Source organism: Puntigrus tetrazona, chromosome 10, assembly GCF_018831695.1.
Source record: "Puntigrus tetrazona isolate hp1 chromosome 10, ASM1883169v1, whole genome shotgun sequence".
Classification (NCBI taxonomy): domain Eukaryota; kingdom Metazoa; phylum Chordata; class Actinopteri; order Cypriniformes; family Cyprinidae; genus Puntigrus; species Puntigrus tetrazona.
In genome coordinates, this window is record NC_056708.1 from 1,041,699 (window position 1) to 1,056,852 (window position 15,154).

Here is a 15,154-nt window from a genome sequence, read left to right on the forward strand (position 1 = left end):
ACCTGCAGTGTAAGACACATAATGTATAAAGCTCTTAGATCGTTTTCATAACACAAAACTTAAGTTTTTATCTCCTGACTTTTTTTAAATTATGCCTAAAATCCACTGAACACTATATAAAATATATAACTTGTATATAATTGCTATTATATATCTAAATGACCTAAATAATGTTTTGTATATTATTATAAACAGATCAGTTCCTTTCTGCTAAACGTGCAGCGTAATTTAACAAGACAACAGCGTATACTACTGTTTAAAATGGTTCTAAACGTGCTCTTATCAGTGTGCTGCATGTAGTACACACTGCGCAGAAGGCAGTACGCAAGCATTCGATTCCGTTCCGGAGACCGCCGAGGCGCATGCGCAGCTCGAGCGGGGTTTGGTTTGTGTTTACAGCAGCACTGTTGCTGGCTAACGTTCATCGCTGTTATGTCAAGCCTCTCTGGAATAAAAAGCTCTTGTGGAAACAGGTAGGGTGAGTGGCAACGACGCACGCATCCGCGTTTTTATCGATCCCGCGCGTCCGCCTCGTTATCCCGTAGTTCAGCCGTTTTAGGAGGAAGATAAAACGCAATATATGCAGATTTGTGTCCGAGGCTAGCATGCTACAGTGCGCTAGCCCGTTAAAGGCCGTGTGCTGATCTCTGCTTCACTGCATGACACAAACCCTGCGAAAGATCTGCCGAGAGCTCATCCTCAGACAGATCCTCTTTTAAACATCTAAAAAACAAGGACGTCGTTTGCGTTACAGTCTCGGCATATACAAGATGTCCTTAAAGCATCTGCTCGCCTCTCACAGTAGAAAAGCATCATCTGCAATAGATGCAAACATAGCTGCGTTGTGAAGTTTTATCTTATGTGTGATGGTTCTGAATGCACTTGGGTGTGTTTTGATGCTCACGTGTTTGATTGCACTAGCTAGTGATTTTAAAACCGAATCATTTAACGTTAAATTCGCCAAAACGCGACTCTTACTGGATTTTACGCTGTTTGGCCGATAGGTGGCGTCATGTAGCCGTCTTTCTGTGTTTAATAAGCAAGTCGTTGAATCGTGCGCTCAAGCGATTCCTTCATTCAATCCAAGCCTATTTTGATCATTTTCCTTTATTGTGATGACGGAGTATGTTATTGTTTCTCCAGGACCGATCTGTCAGGACTCGAAACCACACGTTTAGCGAAGGGAGGTGTAAAAATGCGTGTATAAAACCAATAAACCTGGGGTTGAATACTATTGTCTCGCGGAGTAGCCGCTCTTATAAGGTGTGGCAAGAAATGGTCCAATGGTCCAGCTCATTTTCAAACCAAGCAACTCAGCGCCACGTGAATATTAGTGAAATATGCATGATTAAATGCACGGAGCGCAGGGGGGAATTTTGCTCTGTTGCATGGGTTTCTATTAAAATGCATGGAAATTGGGAAAATGATAAGTGTAACTCGAGGCTGGAAAGCTGCTGTTCACTTCAACCGGGAAAGATGAGCCAGTGGGATCGATTCGTTGATTAAAAATAAACAAATTCGCTGATTACAAACAATAAGGCCGCTAATTGTAGCGCTCCTATTTCTCCACCCAGAGACGGATATACCTGCTGCTTACTGCCAGCGGTGAGTTCATCTCTCATGACTTCAGATTGCGTAACAGTTGTCTTTGGAAGGAGACAGTCAACGGCCACACCTTAAGATCTAACCCAGACTGGTGGCTTTTTAAAGCGTTTATTTAATCTGTTGTTTCAATAATTACTCCGCCGTTCACTTTAAAGTGAGCAGTGCAGCAAAAACCCAGCCTGAAAGCAGTCTGACGTAGAACGAAGCTGTACGGTTATTATTAATGCTAGTTGTGTTATAATTTTTAATGTTTTCTTTATTATATAGTTGTACACCACAAGTCTGTGTGGGTTTTGGTTTTCTCAAATAAGTAAAAGATCTATTTGATTTAAAAGTTGGTTAAAAACAATATTGTGAAATATTAGTATAATAAATGTCATTTATTTCAAGCAAAGCTACATTTTTAGCCGAATTTCTCCATTTTTGTGTTGAAAACTGTTTTTGCTACTTACCATTTAAAAAAAAAAAAATAAATTGATATAAATAAATTAAAATAGAAAATGGTTATTTATAATATCAATGTGACAACATTTTGCTACAATTCTACAAATTTGATCAAATAAATGCAGGCGAAAGATATTAAAATTGTCACGATCTCAAACTTTTGACCAGTGCTGTCTGTGTGAATGTGTGCATGCATGACCGCTTTTATATAAAAAGTCTTTCATTGGTGGAAAAGCCAAATAGAAGGCCGTAAGCATTATAAATGCATTCTAATTCCCATTGTGCTTGTGTTCCCCAACAATAAACATGCTTGTCGGTGTTATGTTGCCAAGGCAGCGCTGGCAGATCGCTCAAGGGTCTGCGTCTTCATCTGGGAAAAATAACTGAGTTGCAGCACCGCTGTTTCCATATGCACATATATACTGGACGTTACTTGAATTATTAGCCCAAACTCGCCATCACGTTGAGCGATGTGCGAGCAGAAGCCCAATGGAGGACCATGTGTTTAACGGCACGCTGACAGATGCTTCTCGTCTCCGGGGCCCGTGAGACAGCTGGGCTGTGTGTAACCACACCCTGACACATGCTCCAACTACTTCAAACCCTCTTCATGCTCTTTTTCTTTTTTTAATTCGTGTTTTACGGAAGCTTGTTTCCTCCACGTGATACAAAGAATAAATAAGAATTAAAAAAAGTGACTTTTATCTAGCAGCTCGGACTATATCTCACGGTGTGTTTTTTTAATTGTAGTTCTCAAGAAAAAAAATTGTTAGACGTAAGCGTACACTTGCAAGAAAAAATATAATGCATTTTTAGATTAAAAAGAAATTGTAGTTTTTAATCCTTGTGTGTTGAAGAATAGATTTGCATGATAGGTGTGAATTCACATTTATGAGGAAAAAGTCAGAGTTGTGAGAAAAACTCAAAACAGAATTAAAAAAATAAAACCGCAACAAAGTCAGAGTTCACATCTTGCAAAAAAGTTGTAACTTTTTTTTTTGTGCAAAAAAACCCTGAATTGCGAGACGTAAACTCAGAGTTGTGAGAAAGTGTGAATTTATTGGTTCAATTCTGCCTTTTTCTCTAAATTGCGAGGAAAAAAAGTCTGAATTGAGAGCTTAAAACTTAGAATTAAACGATCGTTTTGTATTCTGTGCTGAAACATAATCTGAATTGCCAGATATAATCTTGAAAATCTGAGAAAGAGTTGTGAAATAATTGAATGTGTTGCATAAACAAGCTTCCTGCTGATGACTGCAGCCAGGCCGATGCCCTCATATTGGCGCAGCTGTAAAAGGTTATTGGCTCACTGCTCACTAAATATGTATTACTAGCTGTTTCCGTGTATTGTTACCCTCTTTCTTTCTCATGCTGCCTTTCCTTATTTTGCTTTATCTCTTGCTCTTCTATCTAGAGACTGTGTCAACACAGCTTTATTTGCGTGACTGTAAAGGATTACAGTATTACACACAGGTGGATCTTTCTCTTTCTCACACACTGAATCTACAGAGTCATCAGCTTCTCTTTCTGTCTTATTCTGCTCATCTCCTATTTCTCTCCCTTCATAGGGGACATGGATTAGTGTTTTGTAGTCAATGAGTGCAGGACTTGGCTACATCTGTTAATTCAGTTTTATCCTCAGTACAGTGCATTTGAGGAAACAATATAGAGCAGGGAAGAAATACCAATTGCCTGAAATCTGACACCAAACAGAACTGTAGACTACTGTACTGTAACTGTAGACAGCTTCATCGAATTTGACAGGAATGATTATTTTAACACTTAGTTAAAGTTCCTTTCGGTCACTCTGATTGATCAAGTGTTTCCTGTTTGGTTTGCAGTCCAGCAGTGAGAGAAATCAAACAGCTGGCGTGCCTTTGACCAGGCAGGTGTGCAGTTGCTATGGTGACAGAAATCTGAATGCTTTCTGGGAATAGAAGAAACCCCACTGCCTCCCTCAGTTCCACTGTCCTCTCTCTCTCTCTGATTCAGTCTCGCCTGTCTGTCTCTCTCTCTCTCTCTGATTCAGTGTTGCCTGTCTCTCTCGCTCTCTCTGATTCAGTCTCGCCTGTCTCTCTCTCGCTCTCTCTGATTCAGTCTTGCCTGTCTGTCTCTCTCTCTCTCTCTCTGATTCAGTCTCGCCTGTCTCTCTTTCTCTCTCTGATTCAGTCTCGCCTGTCTGTCTCTCTCTCTCTCTCTGATTCAGTCTCGCCTGTCTGTCTCTCTCTCTCTCTCTCTCTCTCTCGCTCTCTGATTCAGTCTCGCCTGTCTGTCTCGCTCTCTGTCTGCCTGTCTCTCTCTCTCCTGTCTCTCTCTCTGATTCAGTCTCGCTGTCTGTCTCTCTCTCTCTCTCTGATTCAGTCTCGCCTGTCTGTCTGTCTGATTCTCTCTCTCTCTGATTCAGTCTCGCCTGTCTGTCTCGCTCTCTCTGATTCAGTCTCGCCTGTCTGTCTCTCGCTCTCTCTGATTCAGTCTCAGTCTCTCTCTCTGTCTGTCTCTGTCTCTCTCTCTCTGAGTTCAGTCTGTCTCTCTCTCTCTCTGATTCCTGTCTGTCTCTCTCTCTCTCTGATTCAGTCTCTCGCCTGTCTCTCTCTCTGATTCAGTCTCTGATTCAGTCTCTGATTCAGTCTGTCTGTCTCTCGCTCGCTCTGATTCAGTTCAGTCTCTCTCTGTCTCTCGCCTGTCTCTCTGTCTCTCTGATTCAGTCTCAGTCTCGCCAGTCTGTCTCTCTCTCTCTCTCTCTGATTCAGTCTCGCCTGTCTGTCTTTCTCTCTCTCTCTGATTCAGTCTCGCCTGTCTGTCTCTCTCTCTCTCTGATTCAGTCTCTCTGTCTGTCTGTCTCTCTCTCTCTCTGATTCAGTCTCGCCTGTCTGTCTGCTCTCTCTCTCTCTCTGATTCAGTCTCTCTCTCTGATTCAGTGCCTGTCTGTCTCTCTCTCTCTCTGATTCAGTCTCGCCTGTCTGTCTCTCTCTCTCTCTGATTCAGTCTCGCCTGTCTGTCTCTCTCTCTCTCTCTGATTCAGTCTCGCCTGTCTCTCTCTGATTCAGTCTCTCTCTCTCTCTCTCTGATTCAGTCTCGCCTGTCTGTCTCTCTCTCTCTCTGATTCAGTCTCGCCTGTCTGTCTCTCTCTCTCTCTGATTCAGTCTCGCCTGTCTGTCTCTCTCTCTCTCTGATTCAGTCTCGCCTGTCTGATTCTCTCTCTCTCTCTCTGATTCAGTCTCGCCTGTCTCTCTCTCTCTCTCTCTGATTCAGTCTCGCCTGTCTGTCTCTCTCTGATTCTCTGCCTTCAGTCTCGCCTGTCTGTCTCTCTGTCTCGCTCTCTCTGATTCAGTCTCGCCTGTCTGTCTCTCTGTCTCTCTGATTCAGTCTCGCCTGTCTGTCTCTCTGTCTCTCTGATTCAGTCTCGCCTGTCTGTCTCTCTGATTCAGTCTCGCCTGTCTGTCTCGCTCTCTCTGATTCAGTCTCGCCTGTCTCTCTCTCTCTCTGATTCAGTCTCGCCTGTCTGTCTCTCTCTCTCTCTCTCTGATTCAGTCTGATTCAGTCTGTCTGTCTTTCTCTCTCTCTCTGATTCAGTCTCGCCTGTCTGTCTCGCCTTCTCTCTCTCTGATTCAGTCTCGCCTGTCTGTCTGTCTCTCTGTCTCTCTGATTCAGTCTCACCTGTCTGTCTCTCTCTCTCTCTGATTCAGTCTCGCCTGTCTGTCTCTCTCTCTCTCTGATTCAGTCTCGCCTGTCTGTCTCTCTCTCTCTGATTCAGTCTCACCTGTCTGTCTCTCTCTCTCTCTGATTCAGTCTGTCTCTCTCTCTCTCTCTGATTCAGTCTCGCCTTCTCTCTCTCTCTGATTCAGTCTCGCCTGTCTGTCTCTCTCTTAGTTTCTCAGTCCACCAGTCGCCTCATTTTACCTGTCCGTCTCTGTTTGGTTGCTTTAGTTTGTCCGCCTCTTTCTGCTCGAGTCAGCCTTACTTTCTCTTTACTTCATTCTGCCTGTCTCTCTCTACATCAGTTTGTCTGTCTCTCTCTTCTCCCCTCCTCCTCTTATCTTTTTCCTTTTGCCCCAAGAGAGCCTAAAACATCATCTTGTGTTTCACTCCTCATTTGGCCGTGGCGTCCTGAGGCAAAAAGAGAGAAGAAAAATACAGACAAGGCATCCATTATAACAGTGCAAGAACAGAGCGTTAGTGTGAGGGAGCATCTTGTGTCTCTATTCCACACGAATCCATGTGGATATCCCTGAACAAGGCTATGAAGTCAGTCGTCTGACCGTTAGTCGGTGTGAGGAGCCGCTCCTCTATCTTAAACCAGTAGCGCAATACACATGGCTCATTGTCAGAGCTCTGTGAGGCCTGAGTGCCGCTGGTTTCTGGTCATTGCTCCCCAGGGTGTAGCGCTGAGCCTGGTCTCCATTAGGACAGAGCACAATATGCCCAGTCAGGAAAACCAGAGCTCATTCACAAAGGAACAACCTGCCATTCAACATCCTCCCTCACAGTATCCCTGCAGCCCGAACCCACTGACCTGCGAAGCAGCACACGTCTCTCCTGCTACCGTTTGTGAAGGCATAGTTCATTTAGCCACTACAATAGAAGTTATTTAGCAGAATGGCCAAGCTGCCCTTTTCCATTTAATGAGAGTATGTGTTGACCGCGTCAGTAGCTTACCTAAAATGTTGTCTAGATTGTCGTCGTCTGTTTTATTTCTGTTTGCAGAAGTTGGTAGAGACTAATAATCAAGAGAGCCAATAATAAAACAGCGGAAGCAAACATTTGTGACACGCAGATGCATGTTGAGTCCATCAAACCGTTTTGCAATATTCTGCAGTTTAAGCAAGTCAGAGCTGAGCACATGGTTTGTTTCAGTTAGTTTAATTCATCCAGACTTAATATTTGCCTGACATTGTGCGGTGAAAGCCTGGTGGCTTTCTTTGACTTTGGCTGAAATGAAATAGGTGGATCTCTGTTGTTTCCTACATAGTAAACTGACAAAACAGGTGTGTCCAAAAAGTTCCCTGCATGGCTCAGCAGAACGGATGCCATTTTTATTTTTCCCCTTTTAACAATAGATTGCATCATTCATAAGCCAGTATTTGTTTGAAAAGCTCAGAAAGGTAATGCATCAATAGCTGTAAATGTTTGCATATACTTTATTATTATTGCAAGTGCACATTATAGACTATAGATATATTACATTAATGGAGCAATAGCATTTTTTCTGTTCAAAATAAAGATGTTATGTTTCTTTAAACCTTTATTATACAGTCTTAAATAGTGCTGAATAGTCTTTGAAATAAATATTACGTGTATTAAACAAGACTGCATTAAATACATTTATACTATAATAAAGTAAAAAAAATAATCAAGTTCCTCAAAAATATTGAGCCGCAAAACTATGTACGACATTAATAATAATAAATGTTATGATTAGAATAAAGATGAGAATGTTTTATGGATGACACTGAAGACTGGAGTAATGAATAAATTACATTTTACAATGTATTGAAACAGAAAACAGTATTTTTGAATAGAGATAAAGTTTCACAGTATTGCTGTTATTACTGTATTTATGATCAAATAAATGTAGTTGTGGTAAGCAAAATAGCTTTCTATAAAAATCATCCAAAAATCACCCAAACCTTTGAGCAGCAGCGTATAAACCCAAAGTCTGTCATAAAGTACATGTTCTTTTTAAATGTGGCTTCACTTGATGGAACGATATAGCTGGTGGAACATCAGGAGAAGGAGAAGGAGCTTTGATCTGGAGGAGCAGTACAGATTGGTCTGCTGAAATACAGCTAGCTATAAAATGGGCTCATTGAAACGGACTTACATTTGTCACACGTCTGTAACTCACTGTTGTGACTTGAGTTCATTGTATCAACATCCTCTTTGTACAGGACTTCTGGGATAGTAACACATCGGAGCACATTGTGTGTGTGTGTGTGTGTGTGTGTGTGTGTGTGTGTGTGTGTGTAAATCCCACACAGGTTCTGGTCATTCTTCGACACTTCCTCTAGAGATCTGCTGAAGAATCAGTAGAGTGAAATGGCGCGGGCTGCTTTTGTTAGTGTTTTCGTGTCTGGACCTGTACGCTCCCATTATTTCCCTCCCGTATCCAAATATAGTTCAGAGCTGACCCTCTCAGGCTGTCCAGATACAAACAGGTACGGCTCTTATAAACACAACCATCGCTCGTTCCTCAGCTTTCCTTTCTGTTGCAATAGAATCAAGTTAGCTTCTTTTTTATTGGAATAAAATCGTCTCTCTTTGCGTGGGGATAAGGTCAGTGTGAACAGCGTTGTCGTAGCCGGTCGTGCTCGTGGTAATGTAAGCAGCACTTGGCAGTACAGTTCCGGCAGCTAATAAGTTTATAGTCCACAGCGGCACCGACTTTGTTTGCCATTTGACTGTTGCCTTGGAGATAAAATGGATTTTTGCATGTTGCGTACAATTGGCTGCTGCAGAACAGAGCCAGGCCCGTTTCTGTCATATATTATCATTGCAGAAATGCACCACAGAATAGTACAGAGCTAATAGTATATTGATGTTAATGTACCATGTAATCAAAAAGAAAAAAAAAACATATTTGTGGTATTGCACCAGCCTGTATTGATTAAATAAGGTATTAGCATATATGCACATTTATAATTTATTTATTTATTTTTAAACAGAAATATTGACGCCTCATGTACTTCAGACTAACAATATTAATAGCTAATCTCATGGCCAATCTCCCCATATTTGGGAATTGAAATGAAGCAGAAATAAAAAATAAACTAATTTTGTTAGATGGAAAATGTAAAAAATGTGTAGAACTTTTTGGATTATTTTGCTGTAATCAAAATAAATAAATAAATTGGGCATAATAAAAATGTGTTTGAAGTTGGAGTACTAAAATCACCAAACTCAAATAAAGTAAAGCTTAAAAAACCCCAGCGACTTAAGACAATGTTTTGTCCTCCAGGGTCTCACATGTATATGCACACACACAATTGTCAAAGGCACAAAACTAATAAAAATATAAACATGAAATTAAACTTTAAATAAAAATAAGCTTTGAAATACTTATATTTTTAATATATATAACTTGTATATTAAAAATATAATGCAGTTTGGATGCCTTTTTAAATGTTTGTTTTTTTTAATTTATACATATCTTCTACAAATTGTATACCTTGTGTGTGTACATATATATATATATATATATATATATATATATATATATATATATATATATATATATACACATATACACACACACACACACACACACACACATACATACACTCTGTGGTTAAATGGTCTTGCTGTTTGGTTTAGTTTTTGTCCCTTGATGTATGCTTCCAATACGAGAACCTGTTTCAGTTTACCCAAATTTACCTGCCATTTCTTGATCTTTTTACAGTACACTTCCACACACTTTTATTTTGCTCTGCAGACACCATGTGCCCATAAACAGCTTTGCACGTAAATGCTGCCATTAGTAGAAGAGTGTATTGAAACGTGCTCCGTAAAGATGTTTTGAGTTCACGAAGGATGTCTTCAGAACAAGCACGGGCGTGCAAGCTCCTCTCATGTTTTTTTTGTTTGTTTTCTTTTCGTTTCCTCATTGTTTTTTCATCTCTTTGTTTTCCAGGTAATTTTGCTCATTAAACCGCCATTCATGAGCGCGTCTGGCTTGATTTAGCAGTCATGGATGACAAGGCCTCGGTGGGGAAAATTAGCGTGTCCTCCGACTCTGTGTCCACCCTCAACAGTGAGGACTTTGTCCTGGTGTCCCGGCTGGGGGACGACACCCCCTCCACTAATAATGGTAGCGATGATGAAAAGACAGGACTGAAGGTAAGAGTAGACAGAAAACATCTAGGGAGAAAACGTTCTGCTCGGTGAACTAGAGATGGGGGATTCTTCAATTAAGGGCACATTTAAAGAGATGGTTGACTCAAAAATGATCAAGTAGGCCGTTTTGGTCACCATTGACTTCCATAGTATTTTTTTTCCTCCTGCTATGGAAGTCACTTGTGACCCAGAACTTTCTTCAAAACATCTTCGGCAGAAGAAAAAGAAATTCTGATGGAGAGTAAATGATCATTTCTGAGTGAACCGTTCCTCTAATTACTTGCGACATTGAAACCTGGTGTCTTTAAGTAGTTTAATGTACATATGTTTTGAAATAATCATTTCTTTGTTGGTAATGATCCGCTTTTTAGATTTAGTTGGTAGGGCTGCACGGTTAACGGAAATAATCCGGAGGATGCTATATGCTTCATAAGTCGTTATGAGAAGCACTTTTAAACGAAAGCTAAGGCTAATAATCCCTTTGATGGTTTAACGTTTCAAAATGAATGAATAAATCTTTAAGTATTTAGGGGTGAGCCCGAATAGTCAGCGATCGAATGCTTTGACAGGAGGAACCCAGTTTTACAGTCTACTATTGGCTGAGGTGTTTCACACAGAACAAGTTTATTTAGAGGCGATTAAGAAAATGCTGTAAATAAGAATCTGAATAAAACGATTAACTAAATATATATAGAAATTGTTCTTCGATCATGACTTTTTTTTAAATATCAGATTCATAACTAAAGCAAATTCTTGATTTATTTATTTAGATTTTTCTCTTTGCACACAGCGCAGCTAAAAAGTGCTGCAAGTGTTTGAAATGTTGACAGGCCCTTCACTCATTTCACGTTTTAGTCTCCGTCCCGACCTGCTGGCTGGATTTCTGTCCAGTTCATATCACCTTTGATTTATTTCGTTTAGGTTGATGTTTTGGCCAATGCACTTTCAGCTCCGTGTACACACGCTCACACTTTAGTTTAGTTTAACGAGATCGGTCCAGATCTCACTCCTCAAGGAGGTTTCTCTTCAGATCTGGTGCTCATGACTCCATCACTCTTTCTTTCTGATTCGGTGGCTTTGTTCATTTCATTGGCTTGCGAAGACGGCTCCTTCAGATTTTGCATTTGACCACGGCTCTGGACCAGCAGGCTTTGAGGTTTTGTTATTTTTTTTCCCATGTCATGCTTGTTTTTTGTCACCTTCTTTATTGAAGGAATAATTCAGCCATGAGCATTTTGCCATTTACCCACTGTCATGTGAAACAAAACCCCAAAAAACTCAAATTTGCCACAAAATAGTCATTTTTAAATGTTGAAAAGTGGCCATAAGAACATTGTTAAAAATCTTTTTTATGCACTACTGTAGAAAGAGTAGATATTGGTTTCTAACTCTTGCAATCTTCTAATTCTGTTCTCTCCTCTTTTACACTTTATTTCATTATCCTATAGTTTATAGATTTTCTTTATGTAGTAATGCATGCATATATTTAAGGCAAATGCATTGTTTATATTTTAAATGTATAATAAAATATATGTAAATAAAAATGCACACACATACATATACATATATATATATATATATATATATATATATATATATATATATATATATATATATATATATATATATATATAGAAGCGAGAGAGAGAGAGAGAGAGATAGAGAGAGATATAGATAGAGATATATAGATATAGATATATATATATATATATATATATATATATATATATATATATATATATATATATATATATATATATATATATAGATAGATAGATAGATAGATAGATAGATAGATATATAACAACACTAGCTTCTCCACTCTTTTCCGTTTTGCCTATTTCTTCTCTTTTTACTTATACTATTTACTACTGCTCTCTTCTTTTTTTATTCTATCTGTTTTCTTTCTTTTTTATGTAATATAAAAATTCCTCACCAGGTGAAGCTGACCGAGACTCGTTTTAACACTTGTGTATCATTGCTCCTTTGTTGATTTTGATTGCTTCCACTGTCCTCAGTCGTAGACTAAAAGTAAATGTAAGGACACGAGGGCGAGTTTCTGTTGTTTCTGCCGCTAGAGGGCCTCGTCACATCAAGCAACACGATGTGGAGATGTTCTGTTGTAACAGATGTTTGTCAGTCTTTCACAGTCCGTCGGTCACAAGAACGCTCTCTCTCTCTCTCTCTCTCTCTCTCTCTCTCTCTCTCTCTCTCTCTCTCTCTCTCTCTCTCTCTCTCTCTCTCTCTCTCTCTCTCTCTCTGTCTCTCTCTCTCTCTCTCTCTCTCTCTCTCTCTCTCTCTCTCTCTCTCTCTCTCTCAGTTAACCTGTTTATTAGCATCCTCTTAAAACACTCTGTTTGTCACACAGGTGATTTCTGAGGAAGGGGTCAGCTTTAAGGTCAGTCTTTATCTATTCCTCTCTCTCTCTTCCTCTGTGGCTTTGTGGTCGTACTGTGTCTCTGTGCCTTGTGTCTGATTGGCTGATGGTTTGATTGGCAGCTTCAGCGGCCCGTGCAGCAGCTGGTTGTGGGAAATAGGCGGGACTGTGATCTTGTGATTGTGCAGCGCTCACTAGAGTGTTTATAGGCTTCTGTTCTGTGTCTGGTGCTTCCACTGTTTCCCTTGTTCCAGGCATTTTAGTCTTAGTCCAGTCACCTTTCGGTCCCCGTTCATGCTAGTGCCTCTAGCTTGTATTCTTTTGTCACACTTTTATATATGTTTTTTGACGTCAAGGTCTCCTGCCAAATCATCTGATCCCACTCCACTTCCTGGCATTGCTTTTATGCAGTTTTGACATCACCTCCGTTGTGTTGTTTTCTTGCTTTTGTCACCTACGTTGTTCTTCTCATCCGACATCGCTTCATCCGATAAAAGGCGGTGTGGATCATACCACGAAAATGATCTTGACAGATATTCAAAGACGACCAGGGCTCGAACTGAGAGGATGGCATCTCCCCGGTCGGGAAAAATGACAAAAAACATCCCCCCTTACTATTCCCTTTGGCTTATTAATTTTGTGTATTATGTAAAATTATCATGCGCATGAAATGTTATAATAATTCAGGGATTAAATAAGGGTGAATGGCCAATCAGAACTCGGTAAACTCATAGCAAATCATTTTTCTCTTTAAAAAGACAGAAGGTATGATTTTATCTTGATTTGAATTTAAATACATTCCCCTGATACATTGCTCGTTTAATTCCAGCAGTAAAACAAAACAAAAATATCCATGGATGGGTTTTTGTTTTATATTCACTGCAAAAACAATGTACTTTTCTGACGATCAGCACTAATCTGTTCATTTTAAAGCACGGTTTTAAATCAGTTTTTTGAAGGAATGGAGTGATCCAGTGAATCGAGAGCCTACTATCCACTCTCTCTAAATAGTATGCAAAACTACCTCTATCACACAGAGTTTAAGATGGATAGCATGCACATTGGGACGCAGGCGCTTGTTCCTTTTGAATGAGCCGTTACTAACGAATCGTTTGATTGGATTAAATAGATTATAACAGGGACTTGCTGCCACCTACTGACAGTTTTATTGCCATTTATTTATTCACGACCGACCTAAACCCGCCGAAAATACATTCATCAAAACATTCTTTTTTTTTTTAATCAGTATTGCCCATAATTGCTTAATTTCAGGACCCATAAAAAAGTACAAATAATAGTTCTTTTAATATGCAATTTTCTCATTGATACTCTCATAAACTCGGGTTTAACATCTTTTCTTATTATTCTTTTTACGTTCATGTGCATTGAACTTGTAAATACTATGTTTATGTCAAGACTTGAATGCACCAGCAGCCTGTAGAAAGCCATGCAAAGTTAAAACGGTTGACTTTATAGAGGTTTATTTGCTTCTGTAGCAGTTTGCACGAGTTCCACCGATAAACAGTTCATGGCAGTTGCCGAAAGTCAGAGTCAAGGTCTTTGCACACAGAGTATGAAATTTTTGCACATTAAAAAATAAATATGACCTCATGTTGTCAATCACGTTTACATCCTGCCAGTGAAAATATGGCCCGTCATGAAATAATTTTCCACATTTTTGCATCTGCAGTAAGCATTTGGATAGGAAAGGGGGAGAAATATGACACAAAATTCAGTGGGACTCATTGTGCAAGGACCTTCAGTCTGAAGATTTGAGTTTAGTATGTGTATGTGTTGTATGATGATCACCGAACACGTTGTTTTCAAGGTGTGCGGTTCTGCACAGGGATCAAAACAACCTGAAAGTCTGCTTGTGTAGTGTAGTATGTGAAGGCCAGTTATAACATATAACATATACTTTGGTTAAAATGCCTCAATGGTAGTGTAAAACGACAACGACCCGTTTCAGTGTATGGCCCTTTAAATGCTAATGAGCTCTGCTGACCCCGCCCCTTTCGTGTATGGGTTACAAGCAGTTCTCTTAATGCTGTTAACTTTAGCCATAGAACTGGGTAGACGTACAGTCTGTTCAGTGGGTCGCAGTGATTTTTAAACTTTGTCAATCGTTCAGATTTATTAAAAGGAAAACATAAACGGCTGCAACAGATTGGTTGTACTCCGTCTGTTCCTCAAAGCTTAGTTTAATTTGTGAAATTTAGAATATGCCGTTTTCTCTGACGCAACTCTAGGATCCGATGGTGTCCGGTGTTTTGCTCGTTCATCATCTTGGGTAATGTATATGTGTAAGTGACTCACACGAGCCACTTAATGACCACACTGGTGTGTGTGTGTGTGTGTGTGTGTGTGTTCAGATCGTGGGCAACGGCAGTGAGCAGCAGTTACAGCAGGAGCTGGAAGATGTGCTGATGGACCCCTCAGTCACTGAACTGGTGGGAGGACCGGACCATCTGGGAGGAGCTGACCATGGCTATCCCACCACAGCTGTGCCACCGCGGTCCGGCCCAAAACCCCCTAAACTTGAGATAATGCTGCCTGTTCAGGGAGCTCAGGAGAGTGAACTCAACGAGAGATCCTACAGGGGTGAGGAAAACCACACTGTGTGAGTGTGTGTGTGTGTGTGTGTGTGTGTGTGTGTGTGTGTGTACACAAACAGTACTGTGAAATGCTGTAAACAAAGAATGCTTTCAAAAATGTTAAACATTTATTTTCATTAATGAACAAAATCCATTGAATAAACACGAGAGAAATCAAAATCTAATCAAGATCTGGTGCCTTCAAAACAGCAGCAGTTCTTCTGGGTACACTCACACACGGTTTCTCAAGGAACTCGGCTGGTAGGTCGTTCCAAACATCTTGAAGAACTAAGCCCAGATCTTC

The 15,154-nt window shown here is 40.2% G+C and overlaps 1 protein-coding gene across 5 annotated transcripts in view; it reads left to right on the forward strand.

Annotated features, from left to right (window-relative positions):
• Window positions 1–340: 340 nt before the first annotated feature.
• Window positions 341–15,154, forward strand: part of LOC122352732 (rab GTPase-activating protein 1) — a 70,136-nt gene continuing 55,322 nt past the window's right edge. For 2 of the 5 annotated variants that reach the window (XM_043250303.1, XM_043250307.1), the window contains exons 1-4: window positions 341–473; window positions 9,677–9,882; window positions 12,248–12,277; window positions 14,629–14,857. In XM_043250303.1, coding sequence (XP_043106238.1) covers window positions 9,733–9,882; window positions 12,248–12,277; window positions 14,629–14,857 — 409 coding nt within the window. In that variant the 5' untranslated portion in view covers window positions 341–473; window positions 9,677–9,732. The remainder of the gene's footprint in view (window positions 474–9,676; window positions 9,883–12,247; window positions 12,278–14,628; window positions 14,858–15,154) is intronic. The other 3 variants (XM_043250305.1, XM_043250308.1, XM_043250306.1) reach the window with 3 other exon arrangements.